Below are 24970 nucleotides of genomic sequence, written 5' to 3'. Positions count from 1 at the left end.
CTCAGAGGGCGACAGGGCCCCTTCGTAGGGATCTTATATCTTAATCGCCTAATTGAGCATCAAAGATCCGTCACATGGATCTAACATTTTGATCGCCTCATAGGACGACAAGGATCCCTCTTAAGAATCTAACATTTTGATCACCTCAAATAACGACAAATATCCCTCTTGAGAATCCAACATTTTGATTGTCTTAAGGGACCACAAAGATCCTTCTTAAGGATCTATCATTTTGATTGTCTCAAGAGACGACAAGGATCCCTCTTGAGGATCAAATATTTTGATCACCTAAAAGGGCGACAAGGATCCATCTTAGGTATCAACCATTTTGATCGCCTTAAGGGACGACAAGGATCCTTCTTGAGGATCCAACATTTTGATTGTCTTAAAGGGTGACAAGTATCCCAATTGGGGGTCCATCATTTTGATCGCCTCATAGGATGACAAAGATCCCTTTTAGGGATTCAACATTTTGATCGCCTCAGAGGGCGGTGTTCTTCAGTACCCTTAGGTTTCATGTAAAGAGAAAAAGGAGATATCAATGTAGACATTTTAGAAATAATAACATGAGGAGCCTCATTACAAACCCTATCCCTTTACTAGGCATACAAGGGAAAAATGCGTCCCCAGAAAAACAACATGTCCTTACAAGTCGAAGATATATAATACCCGCCTGATAAAATATAAGCAATATAAACAAAAAATGGTAAAGCAAATAAGCATCAGGGGACACTCCCGTTGAGGTTGCAGTCTTCTATCTTCTCGCCTTTATGAGGGGGATCCTCTTATTCTTATAGAGCTTATTTTGGCGGTTTGATGCCCGAACTAACTTTCCTAGTATTCATGCACAAAGTTTGAATCCTTTTCAGCTTAAGACTCTCCACGTAACATCTCATGGAGATTTCCTGGTCCTCTTGGATGACTCCAACCTATCTGTTGGAGAGCAGATATTTTATGCATAAATACAAAGTAGACAAGACAACACCTAACTGAATAAAAGAATAACAAGCTTCTATAACTAGATACATGACATTGATCTCTTTGGCTTGTTCTCCCACTCCAAAGGTGGCCCTTAATGTTATGTAGTCTTCACTTGCACTTACCCATAGGAAAATCCAACAATGATCCCTTGATAGCTTATAAGTCGTCTAAGTCGAGGTAGAGCCTTTCAAATGCATCTTAGTAAAAGGATATCCGCAAAACTCTCTTAGTCTATGAAAATTCTTTTGATCTCTCAGTTATTGTGATGAGCAAGCCAAGAGGTTTATTTGACATATAATTTATTTACAATTCAGAAAGACTACTCAATTAAGAAATGTGAACGAAAAAGTTAATTGAGTTTAGGTGGAGGAAAAAGTGCAATAAATTAGTTGAGTAAAACTAGAGATGATATCTGATTGAGAAGAACAAAGTTTTAAGGAAGAAAACCCTTCATTTACAGAGATAGCCAAGGCAAACAGAATAATTAATTGATATTTTCCGGAACAATTATTATTCTTATACTATATATTTGACTAATCTATTAAATTCGATTTAGCTTTTTTTTTTTTAATATAAAACTACAAATCATAACTTTAAATTTATGGCAATTCTAGAATAAAAAATCAATCATACTATAATACTACAATACTACAATCTACAATATAAGAAAGTTTAATGTTCTTGAAAGTACCAATATGCCCCTTTGGTCTGTTGTTGAACCACGTGGCTTGCTTTGTTGATCAGCATTGCTTCCTCCTCTTCACAATGCTTCAATCTTGCTTCTCCCAACGACTTCTGCACGGGTTCATTTTTTTAAAACACAAATATTTCTCTTTCTCTTTCTCGTCTCATTCTCTGTCTTTCTCCATCTTTCTCTTTCTCTCTCCACCTCAATTCAAAAAAAACCCTAGCCGCTGCCTTCGATCTTCCTCTCGTCTCCTTACCGATTTCTTCATCTTCTCTGTCTTTTTTCCATATTGTTTTCTCTATTGAGTTTTCTGATTTCTTCTTGTGATTTTGATAGATGGGTCAAAATCAAAGTGGCGGTCAAGGTGGCATGGATAGAGTGTTAGAGATCGAAGAAATGGAGTTTTCGGCGAGATGATGTGGGTGTTTTCCAAGAGTTTATTCAAAGGTAACACATGTTTAATCGTTTATGGCTATTCTGAATCGTTTATGGTTTTTCTGATTTGTTTGCTGGTTTTTCGTGTTCATAGTTTTGTGAGATCTGGTTTGGTTTGGTGAGATTTAGAAATTAGAATCAAATCTTGGATATATGATTTAAGTTGACATGGTTTTTGTTTTGCAGGCTGGTTTTATGAAGCCTGTGAAGCCCAAACCCAAATTGTTGAAGAAGAAGCCACTTAAGCTTAAGGAAGTGGAAAAGGGTGAGAGTTCTGAAAATGGTTAGTGGCTTCTTTTATTGAGCTCTCCACTATTTGTGAGTTTTATTTAAGTGTTCTCTTCGATGGAATCTTATGATTTTAGAGACTTTCCATTAAGATATTCTTTCTTCTCAGATACAGCAGGAGAAATATGGGCATCAATTTGAGTTGTTGTTGTTGATCATAATCAGATAACATGTCAAATTTATCCATATGAATATCTCTGGCATTGAGTGAAGAACTCAACCGACTGAATTGAAGATTACTTCCCGAAAGATCTGAACCGGTTCTGAATTATGGTCTGAGCAAGCCAATGAAATTGTTCTGGATGTCTCGAGTTTGGTGTTTGTTGAATTGCTTTTTATAGAGTGGATAATTTGGTGGTTAAAGCCATAAAATGGTTTTAGTTTCCCATCAACCACGGGTAATCTATATACTACATTTGATGTTTTACAGCAATGAATTTTATGTTTTTTTTTAATTATGAACTTTTTGGTTGCTTTGTTTTCCTTTTTCGAGGGCTTGTATGTGATGTTTTCGTCTAGGAATAATTTTCCATGGAGCAAAAATATGAAGTTGAAGCAGTGTTTCACAAAACGTCACTTCATTGGAAGAGCTGATTGGCATCATTGCATGTTAAAGCAGACTAATTGTATAAGGTGAAAATATGTTTATGTGATGATTGTAGTTATTCTGTTTTCAATGCTTTTAGATTTCAATTATAATTTTTCAGTTTTATGTGATAGGCGTATCATTCTAATATTTGATTTAACTAAATGTCGCAGCTATTAGACAAAACCAAAAACTATGTTGCTGAGAAAATTGGTGAAATTCTACTCCTTCCGTTTTGTAATTTTTTCCTGTCCCCGTTTACGGTGAAATTCGTAAGCTTTATAGTGGAAAAAATAGGTTTATGCAGTTATGTTTCATTCATTCTAATTGAATTCGTAATCTGATTTAATTTTGGAATGATTTGGGTTTATGAATTTATAACGCTTTTGAGTTTCAATGTATTTGGTCGTATTTTTAGTGTTAATTTCGTTCGCACTGTATCTGAAATTTGAAAAGGGAAGATTGGATTTTATGAGTGTTTTGATTCGATTTAACCATCTTGGATTGACTTTGTTGTTGTAGTCTGTATGTGAAAAAGATCTGATATTTCTGAATCATTGGACATGAAGATTGATCTCTAAATTAAGAAATTTTTGATTTGATTTATGTTAATTTGGTTTATTTACAATCTGTGATTTGATTCTGCTAATTTGAGGATTGTGGAGATTGAATGTAATTGTAGTTTTAAATAAAAGATTCGATATTTCCTGGAGTTTTGGTTTGCAGGTGGTGATTTCTTGGTTTTATAATTATTTTAGCTAATAATTTCAGCAAAAGTTATGGTTTATGTAAGTATATACGTCTTTTCGAAGATGATGCGATGTATAGTCTGGTATATCCGCGACTGATTATGGTTTATGACGGAGACTCCTGCACGAATACACAGATTGAGCACTATTATATAGTGTCCGGGGATGGCTGTGTGGCTGTGTGGCTGTGAAGAGCGGGTGGGACGAGTACAGTATTGCTTATGGAATGCCGACTAAGCAGCCCAATCGACCATCATTTACAGTTTCAAAGTTATGGTAAGGAATGTGAGATGGTAACCGTGGCAGACCAAATGCTTCCGGTTTGAAGTATGTTGGATGTGGTGGTGCAATCCTTTCATATTGGTGCGCAGGTTCAGAGGTTAGTGCACTAGAATTGTTTTCAAGTGTTTGCGCAGGTTTGAGTGTAGATGCAGACTGTATGGTCTTTGGTATCAAGGCAAAAGTGGAGAGTATTGCTTAGTCACAGATAGAGAAAGATTGACTATTGGAATCTTGATCATGAAGATACAAGTTAGGCGTAGCTTTTCATATGATTTTCTATGTAATCTTGAGATAATATTGACAATGTAAGGACAAATTCCAAGTAATCAAAATAACTGCCTTTTTTTAAAATGAACTTTGAGATCCCCAAACTTCTTTGATTTTGTGCTTTGAATGGATATGGGCAAAGTCTCCTTTACTATTTGCCATTTTGAATGGGACACCTGATATCAAATTGAATCAACATGTCTTAAAGACTTTTAAGCAAGTTTAATGAAATTCCTTGCCTTATGTTATTGAAATTCCTTGCCTTATGTTATTGATATCTCAGAACGTCTTTAATCACCTTAATCTCTTAAGCAAGTTTAACGAAAGTTTATTTAATTTTCTTTGAATGCATAACGGAAACTTTCGTTAAAGAACGTATATTTTCAATAATATTCATATTTAAATTACTCTATTATTATATTAAAATTTAAATTAAAAACTTATTAATAATTTATAAAATAAAATAATTATTTTTAATTAAAAATTAAATAAACTCTTACGTGACACTACTGTGTCACTATAAAATTGGAGGGGACCATGGAAATCTCAATTGAGGTAAAATTTAGGAATCAAAAACCCACAATTATCCCTGAAAAGTAAATAAATTGAAAAAGTGATCCTCAAGATGAAACGAGAGATTTATTTTATTTTTTATACTTTATTTAAGTGTTTTCTTTTTGTTTTTTTTAAAAAATATTTGTTAAATAGTATAGGAGCTGATTTTAGTAGTGAGATAAATTTTTTGCTAGAATTACGTGTTATTTTAGGAATGGGAGGCGGTAACTAATAATTATGCTAATATAATTTTGATACTGATAATAATTAATTGAATCAATTTTGATATTGATAATAACTAATGAAAAATTAATTTACATCTTGATAATCAATTTGTTTTGTCAATATTGGAAAAGAAGAGATGTACGATCTAACTATAACAAATATATTAAGTAGAAATGATACTGTTGATCTAAATACTATTAAATAATGAAAAATTATCAACCATAAACAATCCTAAAGTTAACATTAAAGAAGTTTATTAAAGAATATTGAGTAGAAATTTTAAAATTTTATTATATCTTATAAAACAATTGTTTTATTTATTCTATTCTTTATCAACTTTATTTTTAATTTTGTTACGTAGTTTTAAGAACAAAATGCATCATAATAATTACATAAATTCCTTTTTCCTTTTTCATAATAATTACATAAATTCCTTTTTCCTTTTTTAATATTAGTATTTTATAATTTTTCTCATTTTAACTCAAATTTAATCTTTTACTAATACTTTTTATTTTGATATACACAAAAGGGAAAGATATGGAGTTTTTAGGAAAAACAACTTTTAGTGTAATACGAATGGTTTAAAAAAAGAGGGAATTGAAAAATGTTTATGCAGATGGAATTTGAAAAAAAGGAGGGAATGAATTCCATCCGTTGAAAATCTATAGTATTATAGATAAGTTAAGAGATACATTTGAAAATTATGATGTGGCCGTTGTAGCAGAAAAGCTGGAACACTTATGGCAAAATAATCATGATTATTTTGAATATTTTCCATATCTTTGCATCGATGGAAATGATGCAGCAGGAGTTTTTCAAACACAGGTTGGCAAAAGCATGCGTCAAATCAATGGGATAATCTATTGTTAGCCTTTGTGCGATACGTTGGGTTGATCCTTTACCTTGTGGATATTTTCTGAACTCCTAGCCAAAGTTGTTTGAAATAAAGTTAAAAATATACTTAAATGAAAAAGGATTTGAAAAAAAGATGTAAAGATTTCTTTTACCCGAAAAAATGCAGAGAATCAATATGCTAACTTAAAAGCTTATACATCAAATTATATCACATTTATATGGACAAATCATTGGGAAGAATTCATGTTCAAATCGTATGATAATAAATTTTAGCCACATTTTATTTATCTTATAATTGAACTTCGGATTTTATTCATCTTATAATTGAACTTCGGATTGCATGACCCTTTTTCTTTTTCAAGTGTTAACAAAAAAGTAAACACTTGTAATATTTATAAGAGGGAAAACCATCTGCTCATGTGTCAAAACACATCAATGTCTTAATATTTTTGATAATGATACCTAACAAAAATAATTTGTACACGACAATATAAAGTTATTGATCAAAATATTGATTATTAACGAGAACATGAAGTTATTAATTAAAATATTTTTTTATTAATTATACATTTAATTATTATTTTTTCACGGGTACCAAACATTTTTCTATTAAAAAATATACATCTAAAATAAATGAGTGTCCCGTACAAAAACTCGTGCGAATGCAGATATTTATAATCCAAATATTTTTTATTAAAAATTGTTATACAGAAAAAAATATATTATTAATCTAAATATTTATATATAAGAAAAATTACTATTGATTCAGATATTTTTTTAAACGGGTAGCCAGATATTTTTCTATTAAAAAATATACGGATTAATTATACATTCAATTATTTTTTTCACGGGTACCAGATATTTTTCTATTAATATATATATGAAACAAATGCGCGTCCCATACGAGAACCCGTGCGAATGCACGGGTTTGTTACTAGTTCCTCAGAATCAAATTTGCATCTTCAAAATTAAGAGTTCCAATTCCATGTTATTATTACTTAGGTTTGAAGCCTTACTTAAAAAGCAAAAAAGAGCTAAGCCAATAAGAAAAAGCCACATCATCCTCAATAAGTCAAGACGGTGCGTTTCAACATCTCCTACTCCTCCTCCTCTCTGTCTGTATCTCTTGCCATCGTTTCTCTGCTGTACTACCCAACTCGATCGCTTGCTCCGATTCATTCAATCCCCACATGCACACAATCATCACCACCCTCGATTCCACCACCGCAATCTCTCTTCTCCCAATCGCAACAAGAATCAAGAACGCAACATTGGATGACCAAAATTCTCGAAGCTAGGGTTCGAGTAAATCGAACAAAAATCTAATCAAAGAACTGGGGGCGAATCAGTCTCGGGTTCACCGAAGCCCCGCGGCTTCGCCGTCGCAGGGACTCTGGTTTTTCCTCCGTTTCTACAATGCGCCACGTGTCCAAACACTCGCTCAGCTTCCTTCTGTTGAATCCGTAAGCCGTTACGCTTCCGATCTTAACCGTCCCGTTCCTCTTCCTCCGCCGGTCATGGAAAACGCCGCTAGTATTTCCGCCGCTGCTAATTCTGCTCCTCTCGAAGAGCCTGAATACTTGGCTCGATACCTCGTTGTTAAACACTCGTGGCGTGGACGCTACAAGCGGATTCTCTGTATTTCTAGTGTGTCTGTTATTACTCTTGATCCTTCTACGCTTGCTGTTACGAATTTCTATGATGTTGCTACTGATTTTGAAAGCGCTGCTCCTGTCCTTGGTCGCGATGAGAATTCTATTGAGTTTAGCATCAACGTGCGGACTGATGGACGTGGGAAATTCAAAGCTATGAAGTTCTCGTCGCGATATAGGGCGAGTATTTTGACGGAGTTGCATCGGATAAGGTGGAATCGGTTGGCGCCAGTGGCTGAGTTTCCTGTGCTTCATCTTCGTAGGAGGGCTTCTCAGTGGGTTCCTTTTGTAAGTTAAAGTTGTTCCTGTTTGGATTATCTGTATTTACTATTTGCTTCTTTAGCTGCGATTCTTTTATCTTTTTTGTAAGTAATATAGATAGCATAAATGCATAATTGAATATTGCGACGTTCAAGAGAATTTGCTTAGTGTTGCTCTCTTGTCAGCGTTGATTAAAAAGAGATAATGATCTGGATGTTTTGTGGTAATCGGAATTGAAATGTTGTTAGAATTATGAAGATTATTAGGATGACGGGGATACAAGATTCTTTTCTTAAAGTGAAAATAATCGGGGGCAATTGTTTGATGAAATTCTTTTATCAAATTAATTACGGCGAGTTGCTAAACTAATGTCTGACTGGTTGTGTTGACAGAAATTGAAAGTAACATATGCCGGTGTCGAACTCGTTGATGCTAAATCCGGTGAGCTTCGGTGGTGTTTGGATTTCAGAGACATGGATTCCCCTGCAATTGTTCTTCTTTCTGACGCCTTTGGAAAGAAAAATGTTGATCATGGTAGTGGATTTGTTCTTTGTCCCTTGTATGGAAGGAAGTCAAAAGCTTTCCAAGCTACTTCTGGGTGCACAACATCAGCTATTATCTCTAATTTGGTATGCATGTCTTTGTTGAGGCTTGAGAAGTTATTCTGCTAAATATTGTTCTCTTAAATTTGGTCTCCTTTTGCCACTTACATAAGTTAGTATTCAGAAGAATGGTTTAACTATACTCATGAGTAATGTAGGAATATCATACGTGTTTTGATATCAGGAATAATAAAAGTGCATAAATTTTATTGCAGACAAAAACTGCAAAATCCACTGTGGGGCTGTCCTTGTCTGTGGAAACATCTCAAACTCTTTCCGTTTCTGAGTATATAAAACAAAGGGGTAGATGGTTATAACCTTGTTTGTGTACCTTGCACATTCAAATTTGTTATTTTTCTGAAATGAGTTAATATCATAACCTTAAATGATTGCATTTGACGCAGCAAAAGAAGCAGTTGGAGCAGAAGATACCCCGTTGGGTGGTTGGTCGGTAACACGGCTGCGTTCTGCTGCCCATGGAACTCTAAATGTTCCAGGGTTGAGCTTAGGAGTTGGCCCAAAAGGTGGACTAGGTGATCACGGTGATGCGGTATCTCGTCAGCTCATACTTACAAAGGTTTCACTTGTGGAAAGGCGTCCTGAGAACTATGAAGTAAGTGATGAGTTTATTAAGTCAATTCGTAATTTTTGAACATTTTTTATATTTTAGAATATTTCAAGGAATCACAAGGAGTTACCTAGCATCTCTTATGGTAATAATATTCCTGGTAACTGTGTTCTAGGGAGCACTTTCCCAGGAAATAAATCTTATCCATTAAACAAACTTAGGGGTGTATTTAGACTTTTGAAAAGTGCTTTTACGATTTAACTTTTTCCTTCTAAGAAACGCACTAAAATTTTGAAGATATATTAGCTTGTTACAGTAACAGAAAGCAATCAGGATCTTGTCATTTCTACGGCAAAACACACTGTTCAGAAAACACTTTCATCTTGAACCCTTTATACATCTATAGGAGAATGTTCCAATGAAATTATGTGTTCATAAATAGCTTATATCATGACCTAAAGGGATTTATTAGTTCATCAGATTTAAGATGTTGTTGGCACTGCCGTTTTCTGATTAATGCATTCATATTGCGATAAAAATTGTTTTTTTAGAAGGGTCAATGCAAATGTTGAGAATTTTTACTAGATGTATGCAGGCTGTTAGTGTTCGTCCTTTATCTTCGGTGTGTGCTCTTGTTCGGTTTGCTGAAGAACCCCAGATGTTTGCAATTGAATTCAGCGATGGATCCCCCATCCATGTAAGTTTTTGTGATGCTACTGTAGTTGTAAACTCTCATGGTATTAACCTTCTCATATATTTGCCATGAATTATAGGTTTACGCAAGCACATCTCGTGATAGTTTACTTGCAGCAGTTCGTGATGCCTTGCAAACTGAAGTAGGTATTCTTCTTGGTTAAGAATTGTTCCATGATTGTATTTTATGTGTACATTGAATCACAGTGACGCGTGTCTTGCAATATTTGCTTGATTTTGTTATATTCACTTTGAACCATTTTCGGAACCGAATGAAATTTTATTTAATAGTACTGATATTAAAAAGAAATTGTCAAGTGCTTGTTTGACTTATGCTGGCGTTTTTTTACAGGGTCAATGTGCCATACCTGTCTTGCCAAGACTAACAATGCCTGGTCACCGTATTGATCCTCCCTGTGGGAGAGTTTATTTGCAATATGGTCAACAAAAGCCTGTTGCTGATGCAGAAAGTGCATCCATGCATTTGAAACATTTAGCAGCTGCTGCCAAAGATGCTGTTGCTGAAGGTGGTTCCATTCCTGGATCTAGGGCTAAACTATGGCGTAGAATAAGGGAGTTCAATGCCTGTATACCATATAGCGGGGTACCTTCAAACATTGAAGTACCAGAGGTTACTTTGATGGCCTTAATTACTATGCTTCCTGCTGCTCCTAATCTTCCTCCAGAGTCTCCTCCACTGCCACCCCCTTCTCCTAAAGCTGCAGCTACTGTGATGGGGTTTATTGCATGTCTGCGAAGACTACTTTCTTCTAGAAGTGCAGCTTCACATGTGATGTCTTTTCCAGCCGCAGTTGGAAGGATGATGGGTTTACTCCGAAATGGTTCAGAAGGTGTAGCTTCTGAGGCTGCAGGGCTTGTTGCCGTACTCATTGGTGGTGGACCTAGTGATGCAAGTGTAATAGATTCTAAAGGAGAGTGGCATGCTACGATTATGCATAACAAGTCAGTATTGTTTGCTAATCATAGTTATATCATTATCCTTGTCAACAGATTAAAGCCCATATCAGTATCACCATTACTCTCAATGGCTCTTGTTGAAGTGCTTGAGGCTATGATTTGTGATCCGCACGGAGAGACTACCCAATATACTGTTTTTGTTGAGTTGTTACGCCAAGTTGCTGGGTTGAAGCGTCGCTTGTTTGCACTGTTTGGTCACCCTGCTGAAAGTGTTAGAGAAACTGTAGCTGTGATAATGCGATCAATTGCAGAAGAAGATGCTATTGCTGCAGAGTCAATGCGGGATGCTTCTCTACGTGATGGTGCTTTGTTGAGGCACTTGCTACATGCATTTTTTCTTCCTGCCGGTGAGCGTCGTGAAGTTAGTAGACAACTTGTTGCTCTTTGGGCAGATTCCTATCAACCTGCTTTGGAGCTATTATCTCGAATTCTGCCTCCAGGCCTTGTTGCTTATTTGCACACACGTTCTGAAGGAGTTCTTGCCGAAGACACTAATCAAGAAGAGTCATCATCTAGGAGAAGAAAAAGACGTTTACTTCAGCAGAGGAAAGGTCGCATAGGGAGAGGATTAACCTCCCAAGAACAATCTTTCCCTTCAACTAATAACTTCGATGTGTCTGATTCAGGTAGGCAGACAGGGGATGCTGTTGGTAAAGGCTCAGATAACTATCCTAACACCTCTGTTGACCCAAGTTCTGTACAGGCTTCAAGTTTTCAATCTTCTATAGCGCATACTAGCGAAAGTTTGGCCAATGGATCAGAAGCCCAAGTTGGGGTTCCAACTGTTGCTGCTTCAACTATCGTGGCATCAGAAAACTCGAACGAAGCTCCTGATTTTTCAAATTCAGTTGATCCGGACAGCAGTGGAGTTGATTCTCAGAATGCAGGCATTCCAGCTCCTGCTCAAGTTGTTGTGGAGAACACCCCTGTAGGATCTGGTCGGCTTTTATGTAATTGGCCTGAATTTTGGCGAGCTTTTGATTTAGATCACAATAGGGCCGACTTGATTTGGAATGAGCGCACCAGGCAAGAGTTGAGAGAATCGTTGCAAGCTGAAGTTCATAAACTAGATGTTGAGAAAGAGCGCACTGAAGATATTGTTCCAGGGGGTGCTACCCTTGAATTGATGACAGGGACTGAGAGTGTACCCCAAATATCTTGGAACTACTCAGAATATTCTGTTCGTTACCCAAGCTTGTCGAAAGAAGTTTGTGTGGGTCAGTATTATCTGCGTTTACTGCTTGAGAGTGGCAGTGGTGGCAGGGCACAAGACTTCCCATTGCGTGATCCAGTTGCTTTCTTTAGAGCCCTTTACCATCGTTTCTTGTGTGATGCGGACACAGGACTTACCGTAGATGGCGCTGTTCCTGATGAATTAGGTGCATCTGATGATTGGTGTGACATGGGTAGGTTAGATGGTTTTGGCGGAGGTGGTGGATCATCAGTGAGAGAGCTTTGTGCTAGGGCAATGTCAATTGTATATGAGCAGCATAACAAGACCATTGGCCCTTTTGAAGGTACAGCTCACATCACCGTTCTATTGGATAGGACAGATGACAGAGCTTTGAGGCACCGACTTCTTTTACTTCTGAAGGTTTGTGTAAAATGAATTTATTTGCTCTTGCTCTGTCCTGTTGTGTTGCTACTCCCTTTAGTTTTGCTTTCTGAGTAAGGGGATGAAGAATTATTCTGCTTTTGAAATTCAGGCTAGTATTTGTTTTGTGCCTTTTTCTCTAGGAACTAATAATTTGGCAGGTTGTTGAGTCAAAAGAAAATAGCATTTTAAACCTGACCTTCAATGTTGCTAGTTGCAATAGGATCAGTTGTCTTGTTTTAATAATTTTCTTAAATGGAACAGCGTTTAAAAAATTCTCGAGTAAACTATGAATTCGGCTGTTTGATAATTTTAAATAACTATGGTTTACTCAATTTCAGGCATTGATGAAGGTTTTATCAAATGTTGAGGCTTGTGTTCTGGTTGGAGGTTGTGTTTTAGCAGTTGATCTGATTACAGTAGTACATGAAACCTCAGAGAGGACATCTATTCCCTTGCAATCAAATTTGATAGCAGCTAGTGCTTTTATGGAACCACTCAAGGAATGGATGTATATTGACAAAGATGGTTCTCAAGTTGGGCCTATGGAAAAAGATGCCATTAGAAGGTTATGGTCCAAGAAGGCTATTGATTGGACAACAAGGTTTTGGGCTTCTGGGATGCTAGATTGGAAGAAGCTGCGTGATATTCGCGAGCTTCGTTGGGCACTTGCAAGTAGAGTTCCTGTCATTACCCCACCTCAGGTAGATCATGTTCTAGCTGGATGATATGTTATTCATAGAATATAATTTTTCTCTGTTCTTTTCCTGTTTTCTTTTGCCTGATTTTTTTTCTTCCTCTAAATTTGATGGCCGCTCTTAAATATCTCCAGTCTTCTTTGTTAACTTAAAGGATGTGCTTTTTTATATCTCAATAACATGCTTTCCTTATTATACCTTAATTTTGATGAGACGGGTTGCCTAAGGTGCTCTTATGCTGATAACTTGAAGTCTAGGCACAGTTGGGAACGTACCAACGATGAAAGAACATAGTTATGTTCTTAACATCAACGTCTGTCCGGAAAGTGTTCCTATGAATTTGTCTCGTAGAAAACATTTTTTGACATTTTATTTTTACTTTCTTGGCACCCTTCTGATAGATAGAATATTAATATTTTATTTAGGTTGGGGACACAGCTCTGTCCATATTGCATAGCATGGTCTCTGCGCATTCAGATTTAGATGATGCTGGAGAGATTGTAACACCAACTCCTAGAGTAAAAAGAATTTTGTCAAGTCCACGCTGCCTTCCACATATTGCACAGGTAATACAAATTGTTTCTTATTAATCCGCCATGTAGGAAAATAGTATTCGTATTTCGTTTTTTCTTCCATCTCTCTAATAGTTCCAACTCAAAATCATTTTCATTAGATTCTTTCATTATTGATTGTCTTAGGGCCTGTTTGGATACACAGCTTATTTGCAAGTTATCGCACAAGTGCTTATTAAAAAAAGGTTGCATAAGCTATATTTTTATAACAAAAGATAAAATAAATTTAAATTAAATTGTTTTTATATTCGCTATAAGTTATTTTCATAAGCTATCTTGAAGAACTTAAAAAATAAGTTCAAAAAAGTTACAAAAAATGTCACAAACTGTTTTGATTAAGCCTCCCAAAACAGTGTCACAAACCTTATGCCAATAGGTAAGCTCAAATAAGTCAATCCAAACAGGCCCTTATTCTTCTTACCTATATCATTCTTAATCAAGCTGTTTGATATGTGATAGTATTTATTGGTTGATTGTTGTTTTTTCTACTTATCCAAATAACTTCTTTTGGGTGGGGGTGGTGAACACAGTCAATTCTTTCTGGGGAACCAAGTATTGTTGAAGCAGCTGCTGCTTTGCTGAAGGCTATTGTTACCCGCAACCCCAAAGCCATGATACGTCTCTACAGTACCGGTGCATTTTATTTTGCGCTAGCTTATCCTGGGTCTAATCTCCTTTCAATTGGGAAGCTCTTCGCTGTCACCCATGTCCATCAAGCATTTCATGGTGGCGAAGAGGCTGCAGTTTCTTCTTCACTGCCGTTGGCAAAACGCAGTGTTCTCGGTGGACTTCTACCTGAATCTTTATTGTATGTACTGGAGCGTAGTGGTCCAGCGGCTTTCGCAGCAGCAATGGTTTCTGATTCTGACACTCCAGAGATAATATGGACTCACAAAATGAGGGCAGAAAATCTAATTCGTCAGGTATTCTAGACTTTTTTATAGCCCCACTTTGCAGCTATTTTTCCCCTTCAATTTTTCGAATATATTCACTCATTTTCTATTATGATATTCACATGATGGAATTAAATCCATGATCTTTTGCTCTTTATCAGGTTTTGCAGCATCTTGGTGATTATCCACAGAAATTGTCACAGCATTGCCATGTTTTATATGACTATGCCCCCATGCCTCCAGTGACATATCCTGAGCTGAGAGATGAAATGTGGTGTCACCGTTACTACCTTAGGAACCTATGTGATGAGATTCGTTTTCCAAATTGGCCAATTGTTGAACACGTTGAATTTCTACAGTCATTACTTGTAATGTGGCGTGAAGAGTTAACAAGAAAGCCCATGGACCTCTCTGAAGAAGAAGCTTGTAAGATCCTCGAGATATCCTTGGAGGATGTATCTAATGATGATGTTAATAAGAAGAATTCTTTCGAGACTCCGGACGAAGCATTTAGCTTATCGAAGCAGATTGAGAACATTGATGAAGAAAAATTAAAGCGACAATACAGGAAACTTGCGATGAAATATCATCCAGACAAAAATCCTGAAGGAAGGGAGAGATTTCTTGCTATCCAGAAGGCCTATGAGCGCCTCCAGGTAGACTAAACTATCCATGTTATGCATCTTTGGAATTTTATTACGATAAATGCTATTAAGACAGCATGATTATAACATAAAATATAACATGAAGACCTAAGTACTCTTAAGTACTTCAGTAGTGGAATCAAATATCCCATGCATACAAATCCATATGCCTGTTTTGCTTTTCCAACTACAGGTAGCAATGAAGAGGTGGTTTTTTTCGTGCATTTATTGATCCGGAATGTCAAATAGGGAGAAGAATTCCACATACATACGTGCTCCTGTTTATTTATTACTATTAGCATATAATTTTGTTCTTTTATTGTTGAATGTTTGCATGCAAGCTTATAATCGTTATATATGAGCGTAATAATGAGGTGTAAGAATCATAATATCCATTTTATTTCACTTTGATTTTTGTGCATGTTTATAACCCAACGGATTTTATTTTATTGTTCGTTTGCAAGCAACAATACCTTTCTGTCTTTCATAATTTGTTTTCTTAATGTGACAAAACTTAGGCCACCATGCAAGGTTTACAAGGTCCTCAACCTTGGAGGTTACTGCTTTTATTAAAGGGACAGTGTATTTTATACAGAAGATATGGAACCATATTAGAGCCATTCAAATATGCTGGCTATCCGATGTTGCTGAGTGCTGTTACTGTTGACAAGGATGATAACAATTTTCTTTCTTCGGATAGAGCACCTCTCCTTGTTGCTGCCTCAGAGCTTGTCTGGCTAACGTAAGATATCCACGTCCTTTCTTGTTGGATTCAACACTATACCAATAGTTTTTAAACACTTCATGGTAACTTCTGCTGTTTTATTGAATATTCATGTTATCAGGTGTGCTGCTTCTTCATTGAATGGCGAGGAGCTGGTAAGAGATGGAGGCATACATCTTCTTGGAACTCTTCTTTCCCGTTGCATGTGCGTTGTTCAGACAACTACTCCTGGAACTGAACCATCTTCCGTCATTGTTACAAACATCATGAGAACATTCTCAGTTCTTAGTCAGTTTGAGGCTGCCAGAGCTGAGATGCTTGAGTTTTCTGGATTAATTGAGGACATTGTGCATTGCACTGAATTTGAGCTTGTAGCTGAGACAGTTGATGCTGCTTTACAGACTATTGCCAGTGTTTCTGTTTCCTCTGAATTGCAGAATGCTTTACTGAAGGCTGGTGTTTTATGGTATGTCTTCAATTATTGTTTAACTATATAAAGTATGTGTATCTAATTGAAGTTCTCCACCATAGGTTTGCTGTAGGAGGATGAATCTGTAGCTTACATAGGATATGTAGATTCAATAAACACTTACTTGAGCAGAGCTTGTAAAGTGTTGGAATATAAAAAATATATCTTATAATATGGCTGGTATATCAGAGAATTTAAGTTATTTTGTTGGATCAGTTTATAATCTTAGATGATAGTATATTATCTCTTAGGATTAGATTTTTATATTACTATTATCATGACTTTTCTTGATTTAGGATTGTGTTTATGTATGTATAAATAGAGATTAGTATTTGGTTTTGTATTAAGTCAATGTCAAGCATAGTTCACTAAAATAATATCTCATATTATTTCTCTCCTACTGTCATCTAAAATCTCACAACTTAAACATTAAGAAAGCCTTTTTTTGTTGTTGTAATTTACCCCATTTTTGTTGTTGTAATTTACCCCATTTTTGTTGGATGAAAGACAAACAAACTTGAATGATATTTGCTTCACAAACTGTGACCTTTCATTTCCGCCAACAGACAGTGTTGCCAGCAATTTTCCACCCAACTTTGGTGATTCCCAATAGACCTTAAGGACCAACTATCTTCCCGCTTTACACATTACATTATATCAAACCACATACTCTACCATTTGAGGCAAGCTTGGTTTGGTATCTGCTTTTGACATATTTTTCTTTTTCCTGTCTTCTTTCAGTTTACATGATAAATATTTTTTATTTCTGTTCTTGGGTCTCTTTTTTTAGAGCAAATTAAACTCTCATCCCTGAGAGATGCTTGAATCACAACGCTCTCCCCTACTATGTCAAAATGTACACTTCTCTTCATTGAGAAGTACATATGTAAAATAAGTTATATTTCCCACTCTTCAGAGATGCTTGAATTACACTCTCCTCACTTAAGAAGGAAATTAGTATTATACTTTAGTCCATTCTAATATAAACAATTATTGTAATGGCAGCAAGCAAATACCTTTAAATTATCATCTTATGATAGATTTTTATCCTCGCTGTAAAAAGTAGTTAATTGGAAAATTTTATGACTTTAGAGAATAAAGTACAGTGTTAAATTTTTTTTTCAGTTGTTACTAGTTTTGTCAATTTTTATATAAAGGTGCAAAGTGTATATTTTGACATTAGAGGAAAGGTTGTGTAATTTAAGCTTCTCTCAAGGTAGGAATATAGTGTTCTCATTTTTAAATTATTAATTATGTCTAGTCCCACATTGGACAATATATGGACTAAATATATGTTTGTTAGTCCTTACAAGTCAATTTTGTAGGACCGAGTTTGATCTGACTCGAATTCTAATATGCTATCAGAATCTATCCGTGATCTGTTGGGCCACCTGCTATCTGGCCACTTGGGTCATGCACTAGCTGTCCCGTTCTGGGAGCAAGATATGACCTGAAAATATGTATAAATGAGAGGTACACTAAAAGTTTTGGGGTTTTCAGCTCCAAGATAGCTTACAATTTATTAAGGACTTTCAAAGACGGTCCTTGCACTGACCCTCTTCTAATGTGCATAGGAAGATTAATCTACCTAGTAATTGTACTTGACCCTCTTCCACCTTGAACCCAAGATACTACCCTTCTCTTGGCATTCTTACATTTACCAATCTATGCATCTTGGTTACCGGTTAATCCTTTCCATCACGAAGTGACTTAGTAGTGATTTTTCAAACTGTTGGTTAGCTAATGAGCTTTAGCTTCTGTATGTTTATAGTAATTATTTGTGGCACATGAAAAAAAATCTATCCTAGGTTATGTGGTTATGCCAAAATAATTTTTTGTACTTATCTATATAATATGGTCTTCGATAGGTACCTTTTGCCATTGCTGCTTCAGTATGACTCAACTGCAGAAGAATCTAATGCAACAGAATCACATGGTGTTGGTGCTAGTGTTCAAATTGCAAAAAATATGCATGCTGTAAGAGCATCTGAGGCTTTGTCAAGACTCAGTGGTTTGTATGGCGATGGGAGTTTAATACCATATAATCAGGCAGCTGCTGATGCCCTTAAAGTTATGCTAACTCCTAAGCTTTCTAGCATGCTAAAAGATCAAATGCCCAAAGATTTACTTTCAAAGTTAAATGCAAACCTGGAGTCCCCAGAGGTGATTTTTCCCCCCTTTACCCACTGTGAGGAAATTTTTCTTTGTTGTTGGGTTATTAGCACTTATTTTCTTACTAAATAGGCTATTGTTGATACAAAATGACATTGATCTTTTCCTTGGTAAGTTTTTAATTAATATTGCACAGGTTATCTGAACTTGCCCCATATGTTGAATCTGTTGGTAAAGAAAATATATGTTTAGTAAGTACCTGCTAGGTTTTTTGTCTATTCTATTTCCATTTTAATCAGCCAGAAGACGTTACAGTTTAGGGTGTTAAAATAAATAGGTGATATGAAGAATCAGCATGCAAAAACCAAGGATTATTGCTGTTTTTAAGCTAACTTTGAGAAATTTGACATTTTCAAAGAAAGAACTTCAGATAAAATATGTACAGCCGACAATTTTCTGGAGTGAAAATTTGATAGATACAACAGATACAGTAGAAAGATTGAAAGATAATAGGATCTGAATGAAATAATACAGGGGAAATAATCGGGAATTTAGTCTGTGAATCGTGTTCAATGTGACCAGAGGTTACATTTGAGGACATTCAAGCGCACCTCAGCTCTCCTATCAGTTCTTGAGTTACTTCTTAACTGCCTTACTATCTACCTCCTCTCTTCTATTTACACTCTATTCAGCGCACCTCAGCTCTCCTATCAGTTTTTAAGTTACTTCTTAGCTGCCATACTATCTACCTCCTCTTTTCTATTTACACTCTATTCAATTACATTGCTATTAGCCTTTCTTTTTTCTCTCACATAAACTCTCCTGACTGTGGTTCTCCTATTTATCTGCAAAGGTAGATATGTTTGCATAGAGAACTCGAGAGTAAATATGCAGAGCCGAAGAAGTTTTGAAAAGAAATCAATGAACTAATATTCAATGCAGTCAAATGGGGAGTAGTCTTTTCGTCAAGCAGCCAGGGAAATTATAAGTGAAGTTTTTGTGTTAAAATTTGATTGAACAACCCTATGTTTTACTTAGATACACAGTTTTTGAAATTAAAAAATATATAAAATAAATTTGCTAAAATATTCCTATGACCCATGGTTAACTTAGTGCCAACAGTTCCCCTACCCAATTGTTCCTGCATCTATTCTTCCCCACCCACTCCCTCTTCAAATAAATAAAAAATACAAGGAAAATGTACCTGACATTTTTATATGGATATATTTGCACAAATTAGTTTATATGGTTTATTTATTATTTTTTCTATAATCTAGACATTAGTCTCTCTCTTGTTCCTTGAATATGTTTTGTATACTAGCTTATTGTGGTGTTCAATGCCGTGAAGTCCAGTAGATGATTATATAATAATGCTGGACAGGCTCTCTTCCGATTTAACTGTATTCACATGTTCATATTATTTTTTGAACTCTCTGCAGATTATCTGGAACTCTTCAACTCGAGCAGAGCTTCTGAAATTTGTGGATCAGCAACGGGCAGCTCAAGGTCCTGATGGTTCGTATGATATTAAAGACTCACACGACTTTGTCTATGAAGCAATATCAAAAGAATTGTTCATTGGCAATGTTTACTTGAGAGTCTACAACGATCAGCCAGACTTCGAAATTAGTGAACCAGAAGCTTTTTGTGTTGCACTAATTGATTTTATATCCTCTCTTCTGCACAATCAATGTGTTGAAGAGCCCAATCATAATGTTGAAGAGACCACCAGTTTCACCGAGACTTCCGAGCATCTAAATGAGGCTGTTGATGGATCTGCCAATGAACATCAGATCCCGAATAGTTCTGGCACGATGTCGGACGAACAATCTCTAGGGAAGGAAGAACCTGAGCTGATTAAAAATCTCCGTTCGGCAATGATCTCTCTTCAGGTTTGTTCCTAAACCTACCTTGTTTTATATTGAAATACTTCTTATTCAGCATGTCTCTGACTAATCTTGTTATTTCCTGCAGAACCTTCTGACTAGCAATCCAAACTTAGCATCCATATTTTCTAATAAAAACAAGTTGCTGCCTCTTTTTGAATGCTTTTCGGTGGCCGAAGCATCAGACAGTAACATTCCTCAACTTTGCCTTGCAGTGCTGTCACTCTTGACAGCACATGCTCCCTGCTTGCAAGCCATGGTTGCAGATGGATCTAGTCTTCTGCTTTTATTGCAAATGCTTCACTCAGCTCCCAGTTGTCGTGAAGGGTCTCTCCATGTTCTCTATGCATTGGCAACCACACCAGAACTGGCCTGGGCAGCTGCTAAGCACGGCGGGGTTGTCTACATTCTTGAATTGCTATTGCCTTTGACGGGTAGAAAACTTGTATTTCTTAGTTGGTCTTATTTTATTTGTCTCATTTCAAGAATATATTTGCAGATTAATGAATATTATTAATAGACATTATTCCATGCAGAAGAAATTCCACTTCAACAAAGAGCTATGGCAGCCTCCTTGTTAGGGAAACTCGTTAGCCAACCAATGCACGGACCAAGAGTTTCAATAACACTTGCAAGGTTCCTTCCAGATGGCATTGTATCCATAATTAGGGATGGACCTGGTGAAGCTGTTGTAGTTGCCCTTGAGCAGACTACCGAGACACCAGAACTTGTATGGACGCCGGCTATGGCAGCTTCCCTATCTGCACAGATTTCTACTATGGCATCAGAGCTATATCGTGAGCAGATGAAAGGCCGTGTTGTTGATTGGGATGTGCTTGAGCAGGCATCTGGACAGCAGGAAATGAGAGACGAGCCACAGGTATCACCTAATAATATTTGTGAATGTAGATTCATTTTCTGATAAAAAGCTGTAGACAATGGTATATTATTTTGTGAATGGACTCATTTTTTGTGTGTATGCAGGTTGGGGGCATCTATGTCCGTCTTTTTCTGAAAGATCCTAAATTCCCTCTGAGAAACCCTAAAAGGTTCTTGGAAGGTTTACTAGATCAGTACTTGTCATCTATTGCCGCCACTCATTATGAGGCACTGACTGTTGACCCAGAGCTTCCTTTGCTTCTTTCGGCCGCCCTGGTCTCGTTACTGCGTGTGCACCCTGCACTTGCTGATCATGTTGGGTATCTTGGATATGTACCTAAACTAGTTGGTGCAGTTGCATTTGAAGGAAGACGAGAAACAATGTCGACAGGTGAGATAAATAACGGGAAGCATGCAGACAAAACAAATGGCCCAGATAACGAAACAACAGAGACCACCCAAACTCCTCAAGAGCGTGTGCGTCTGAGTTGTTTGCGTGTCTTGCATCAACTGGCGGCCAGTACCACATGTGCTGAAGCCATGGCAGCAACTAGTGTCGGAACACCTCAGGTATCCATCAAGACATATTATATATCAAGTGGTTAATTTACAATCCTTTTATCCTAAGCCGTTTTTTATTAACTGTGACAGTGCCCCCCTTTATATATCACTAAAATTGTTCCTAAACTGTCTTTCAATAAAAAGATATTTTATTGGTTTTATTTTAAAATTTCTTCTTCCAGGTTGTTCCATTACTAATGAAAGCTATAGGGTGGCAAGGTGGAAGCATTTTAGCTCTTGAGACCCTTAAGCGTGTTGTGGTTGCTGGCAACCGAGCCAGGGACGCCCTTGTTGCACAAGGACTTAAGTAAGAACCTTATATATTTAAAATTTAATCCATTTTTATGCCATTGAAATTCAAATATGAATTTCACATTAGCTCCAGACTACTGCCAAAAGGTGCGAGTGAATTAGATAACTCATGGCATCAATTTCAACTCTAGGTCTATTTTTATTTGCTTGCCTCTATGGAAAAATTGGTACTAGTCTGTTGGCTTCACCTACTTTTGTAGATACGAAGTGATTGATGTTTTGGAAGTTCATCTTTATATGGCCTTGAAATTTGTTACTGTTTAGGGTCAGTGTACCTCACGTGTCTGTCTGGTTTTCAACATTTTAACTATTCTTTAAGGGAAATACTAGCATGTGCCCTTAGGGCACATGTTAGTATATACTAGTACTCTCTCCATCCCAAATTATAAACTCAAATTATAAGACGTTTTGGGCATTTTACACAAATTAAGAAACACAATTAATGTTGTATGGAAAAAATAATTTATGTTTGACTTTACAATATTGTCCTTCATTAATTATAGAGGAAAGAGAAATTAAGAGAATCGGAAGAAGAAACAATAATAAGTAGTAGAGGGTATATTAGGAAAAATGTCATTAATTATATATTGGGATTGTAAAGTGACTTATAATTTGAGACAAATATTTTTTTGCAAAGGGACTTATAGTTTGGGACAATGGGAGTGCTCAAGAAACTGTGTTGGAAATTGTGCATTCTATTTTTGCAGAAAGTTAAAATTTGATTTATTTTTCAAGACATGATAATTACTGATTAATGATTCTTTAACATGTGCCCCTAGGGAACAAGTTAACATGACTCATTTTTATAATGAAATTGTTCAAACATTTGTCTATGATTAAAGAAAATGATGATCTAAAAATAATGGAAACCAGTGCACCTATTAGGGAGGTCTTGAATGGAGTTTGAGCCTAATAATCCACTTGATTAAGAATTCTTTAATATAATGGTACTGTCTACCATGTATTTTGGAATCAATGGATCTGTGGAACTGTTTGATCAGATCCACCGAGTTTTTCTGCAGTATCCTACCATATTGCTAACGGGCACAAATGGTTTGGTTGACTGTTCCTTGGATAGCTTTTCCTGCTGCATCTGGATTTATTGTCTCTGGCAAGTGGCAACTATAAGATATCCACTTGGGATGCTGACATTTCTACTGCTTGAACAATTGATAAATGACATATCAAATACTTTTTATTAGTTTAATATATCTCAGAAACTTTATCCTGTAATATCTTAATCTGGAAGACCTGTTGTGATTGATTTTGGAACACTGTCAATTGTCACTGCAGTGAGTGATGTTTCTGCCGTTAGATGAAATTACTTTGAGCATGAGATATTAATATTTTTTATAATGCTTATAGTGATGCAATGATGAAGAATGTCTTATGAGTTTATGGCAGCAGAAATACGAAAACTTCTGGTTCTAAAATTTTGCTAACAATGCAGAGTTGGTCTTGTTGATGTACTTCTTGGTCTTCTTGATTGGAGAGCTGGGGGGAGGAATGGGTTTTGTTCTCAAATGAAGTGGAATGAATCTGAAGCATCTATTGGTCGGGTGCTTGCAATTGAGGTTAGAAACTCGGTCAATTTTATTCACCTACTTGAGTTTAGGCTCTCTTACATATTTTCTTCTCTATCAGCATATGCTGCATCTTTTTTCTTTATAAAAAAATTTAGTTCTCTTTTTGAAAGTCCTTTTGGTCTGCTTATCAGCTTAATAATTGAAAATGTATCTGGTGTTTTATTAATGCTTTATCACCTGTTCTCATTTTGTTTGTATGTTTGAGTTTCTAAGGAAATGGATGTTTTGTTTCAAATTTCCCTTTTGTCAATTTTCTAACATCTTGCAATTTAACATATTTTGTATTTCTTTCTGCAAGCGAATTATTTGTTAATTTATGCAGAACTGGAGAATCATACAAAAAGTTATTGTAGTTGTGGTTATTTTTAAAGAAAGTGATCTAGCTTAACTAATCTGTACACATTTTATGTTGTATTCTATTACGGCTGACAAGTTATACTTACACAATGAATCAGGTTCTGCATGCGTTTGCTACTGAAGGAGCCCATTGTACTAGAGTGCGGGAAATATTGAATAACTCAGATGTGAGTTTCTAAGTACATCTTGGTCTTGGTTTTTGCGTTTTATATATATAGCTGCTTAGATTTTGGCTTTCGTGTTTTATCATCATCTTCCCTACTGCTTTTCAGGTTTGGAGTGCATACAAAGACCAAAAGCACGATCTCTTTCTTCCTTCAAATGCTCAATCTGCAGCAGCTGGCATTGCCGGACTCATCGAAAATTCATCATCGTCGAGACTCACATACGCCCTTACAGCACCTCCACCACAATCTACTACTTCTAGACCTCCCCCATCATCCACGCCTGACTTCAGCGGAAAACAGGACTAACCTTTGTAGCAAAAAGGGTATGATGTTTTTACATAAAATGGAACATACATCCAAGTCTATACTTGTAATTCTCCTGTATAGTTCACTGTACAGTTTTGTTGTCTTCTTTCTCCAAGGAGCATGTAGGAAGCATGTGCAATTTTCTCTATCCCTTTATTTCCTTGTAAATTGGATTATGTATTTACCGGTTTGCTACAAAATAGTGAGGCCATTTTGTGCATTCCATGAAAGTTGACTTTTATTTGTTGTTTTTCCACACGTTCTCTACGGCCCAGCTCATTTCTGAAGCTGACGGGGGGTAAAGTTGACCCTAAGCTCTTCGTTGTATAAACCTACTAGACTACAAGGTCATAATTTTAAAGCTTGTTTACCAAGATTTACATCATGGCGTGTTGGGCATGCTAGAATTATTTCATTTGTACAATCTTAAAGACTTAAATTTGCTATTTAAAATAGATAAATTTTATTTTAAATAACATTTCGTGAACATTGGAACATAGACAAACTCGCTCTTTTTTCTCTATCAAATGCTAATTTCTTGTTCG

The 24970-nt window shown here is 36.2% G+C and overlaps 1 protein-coding gene across 2 annotated transcripts; it reads left to right on the top strand.

The window, feature by feature from the left end:
• The first annotated feature begins 6930 nt into the window (after nt 1–6930).
• LOC131634177 (dnaJ homolog subfamily C GRV2) lies at nt 6931–24655 on the top strand. 2 transcript variants are annotated; one of them, XM_058904836.1, is made up of 22 exons: nt 6931–7851; nt 8217–8453; nt 8642–8729; nt 8831–9039; nt 9590–9691; nt 9768–9830; nt 10040–12259; nt 12601–12963; nt 13383–13523; nt 14060–14452; nt 14584–15078; nt 15585–15808; nt 15912–16256; nt 18128–18422; nt 19811–20263; nt 20346–20691; nt 20794–21137; nt 21242–21706; nt 21880–22004; nt 23460–23583; nt 24051–24119; nt 24225–24655. In XM_058904836.1, exons 1-22 carry the CDS (start codon nt 7429–7431, stop codon nt 24423–24425), a joined length of 7725 nt encoding a protein of 2574 aa, XP_058760819.1. In that variant the 5' UTR covers nt 6931–7428; the 3' UTR covers nt 24426–24655. The 2 variants fall into 2 exon arrangements, with proteins under 2 accessions (XP_058760819.1, XP_058760826.1); XM_058904843.1 differs by lacking the exons at nt 6931–7851; nt 8217–8453; nt 8642–8729; nt 8831–9039 and having other exon boundaries at nt 9634–9691; nt 9768–9834.
• The last annotated feature ends 315 nt before the right edge of the window (nt 24656–24970 follow it).

Source organism: Vicia villosa, linkage group LG1, assembly GCF_029867415.1.
Source record: "Vicia villosa cultivar HV-30 ecotype Madison, WI linkage group LG1, Vvil1.0, whole genome shotgun sequence".
NCBI classification, from domain to species: domain Eukaryota; kingdom Viridiplantae; phylum Streptophyta; class Magnoliopsida; order Fabales; family Fabaceae; genus Vicia; species Vicia villosa.
Note: the sequence above shows the minus strand (reverse complement) of the source record. Positions and strands in the feature narration are given on the sequence as shown.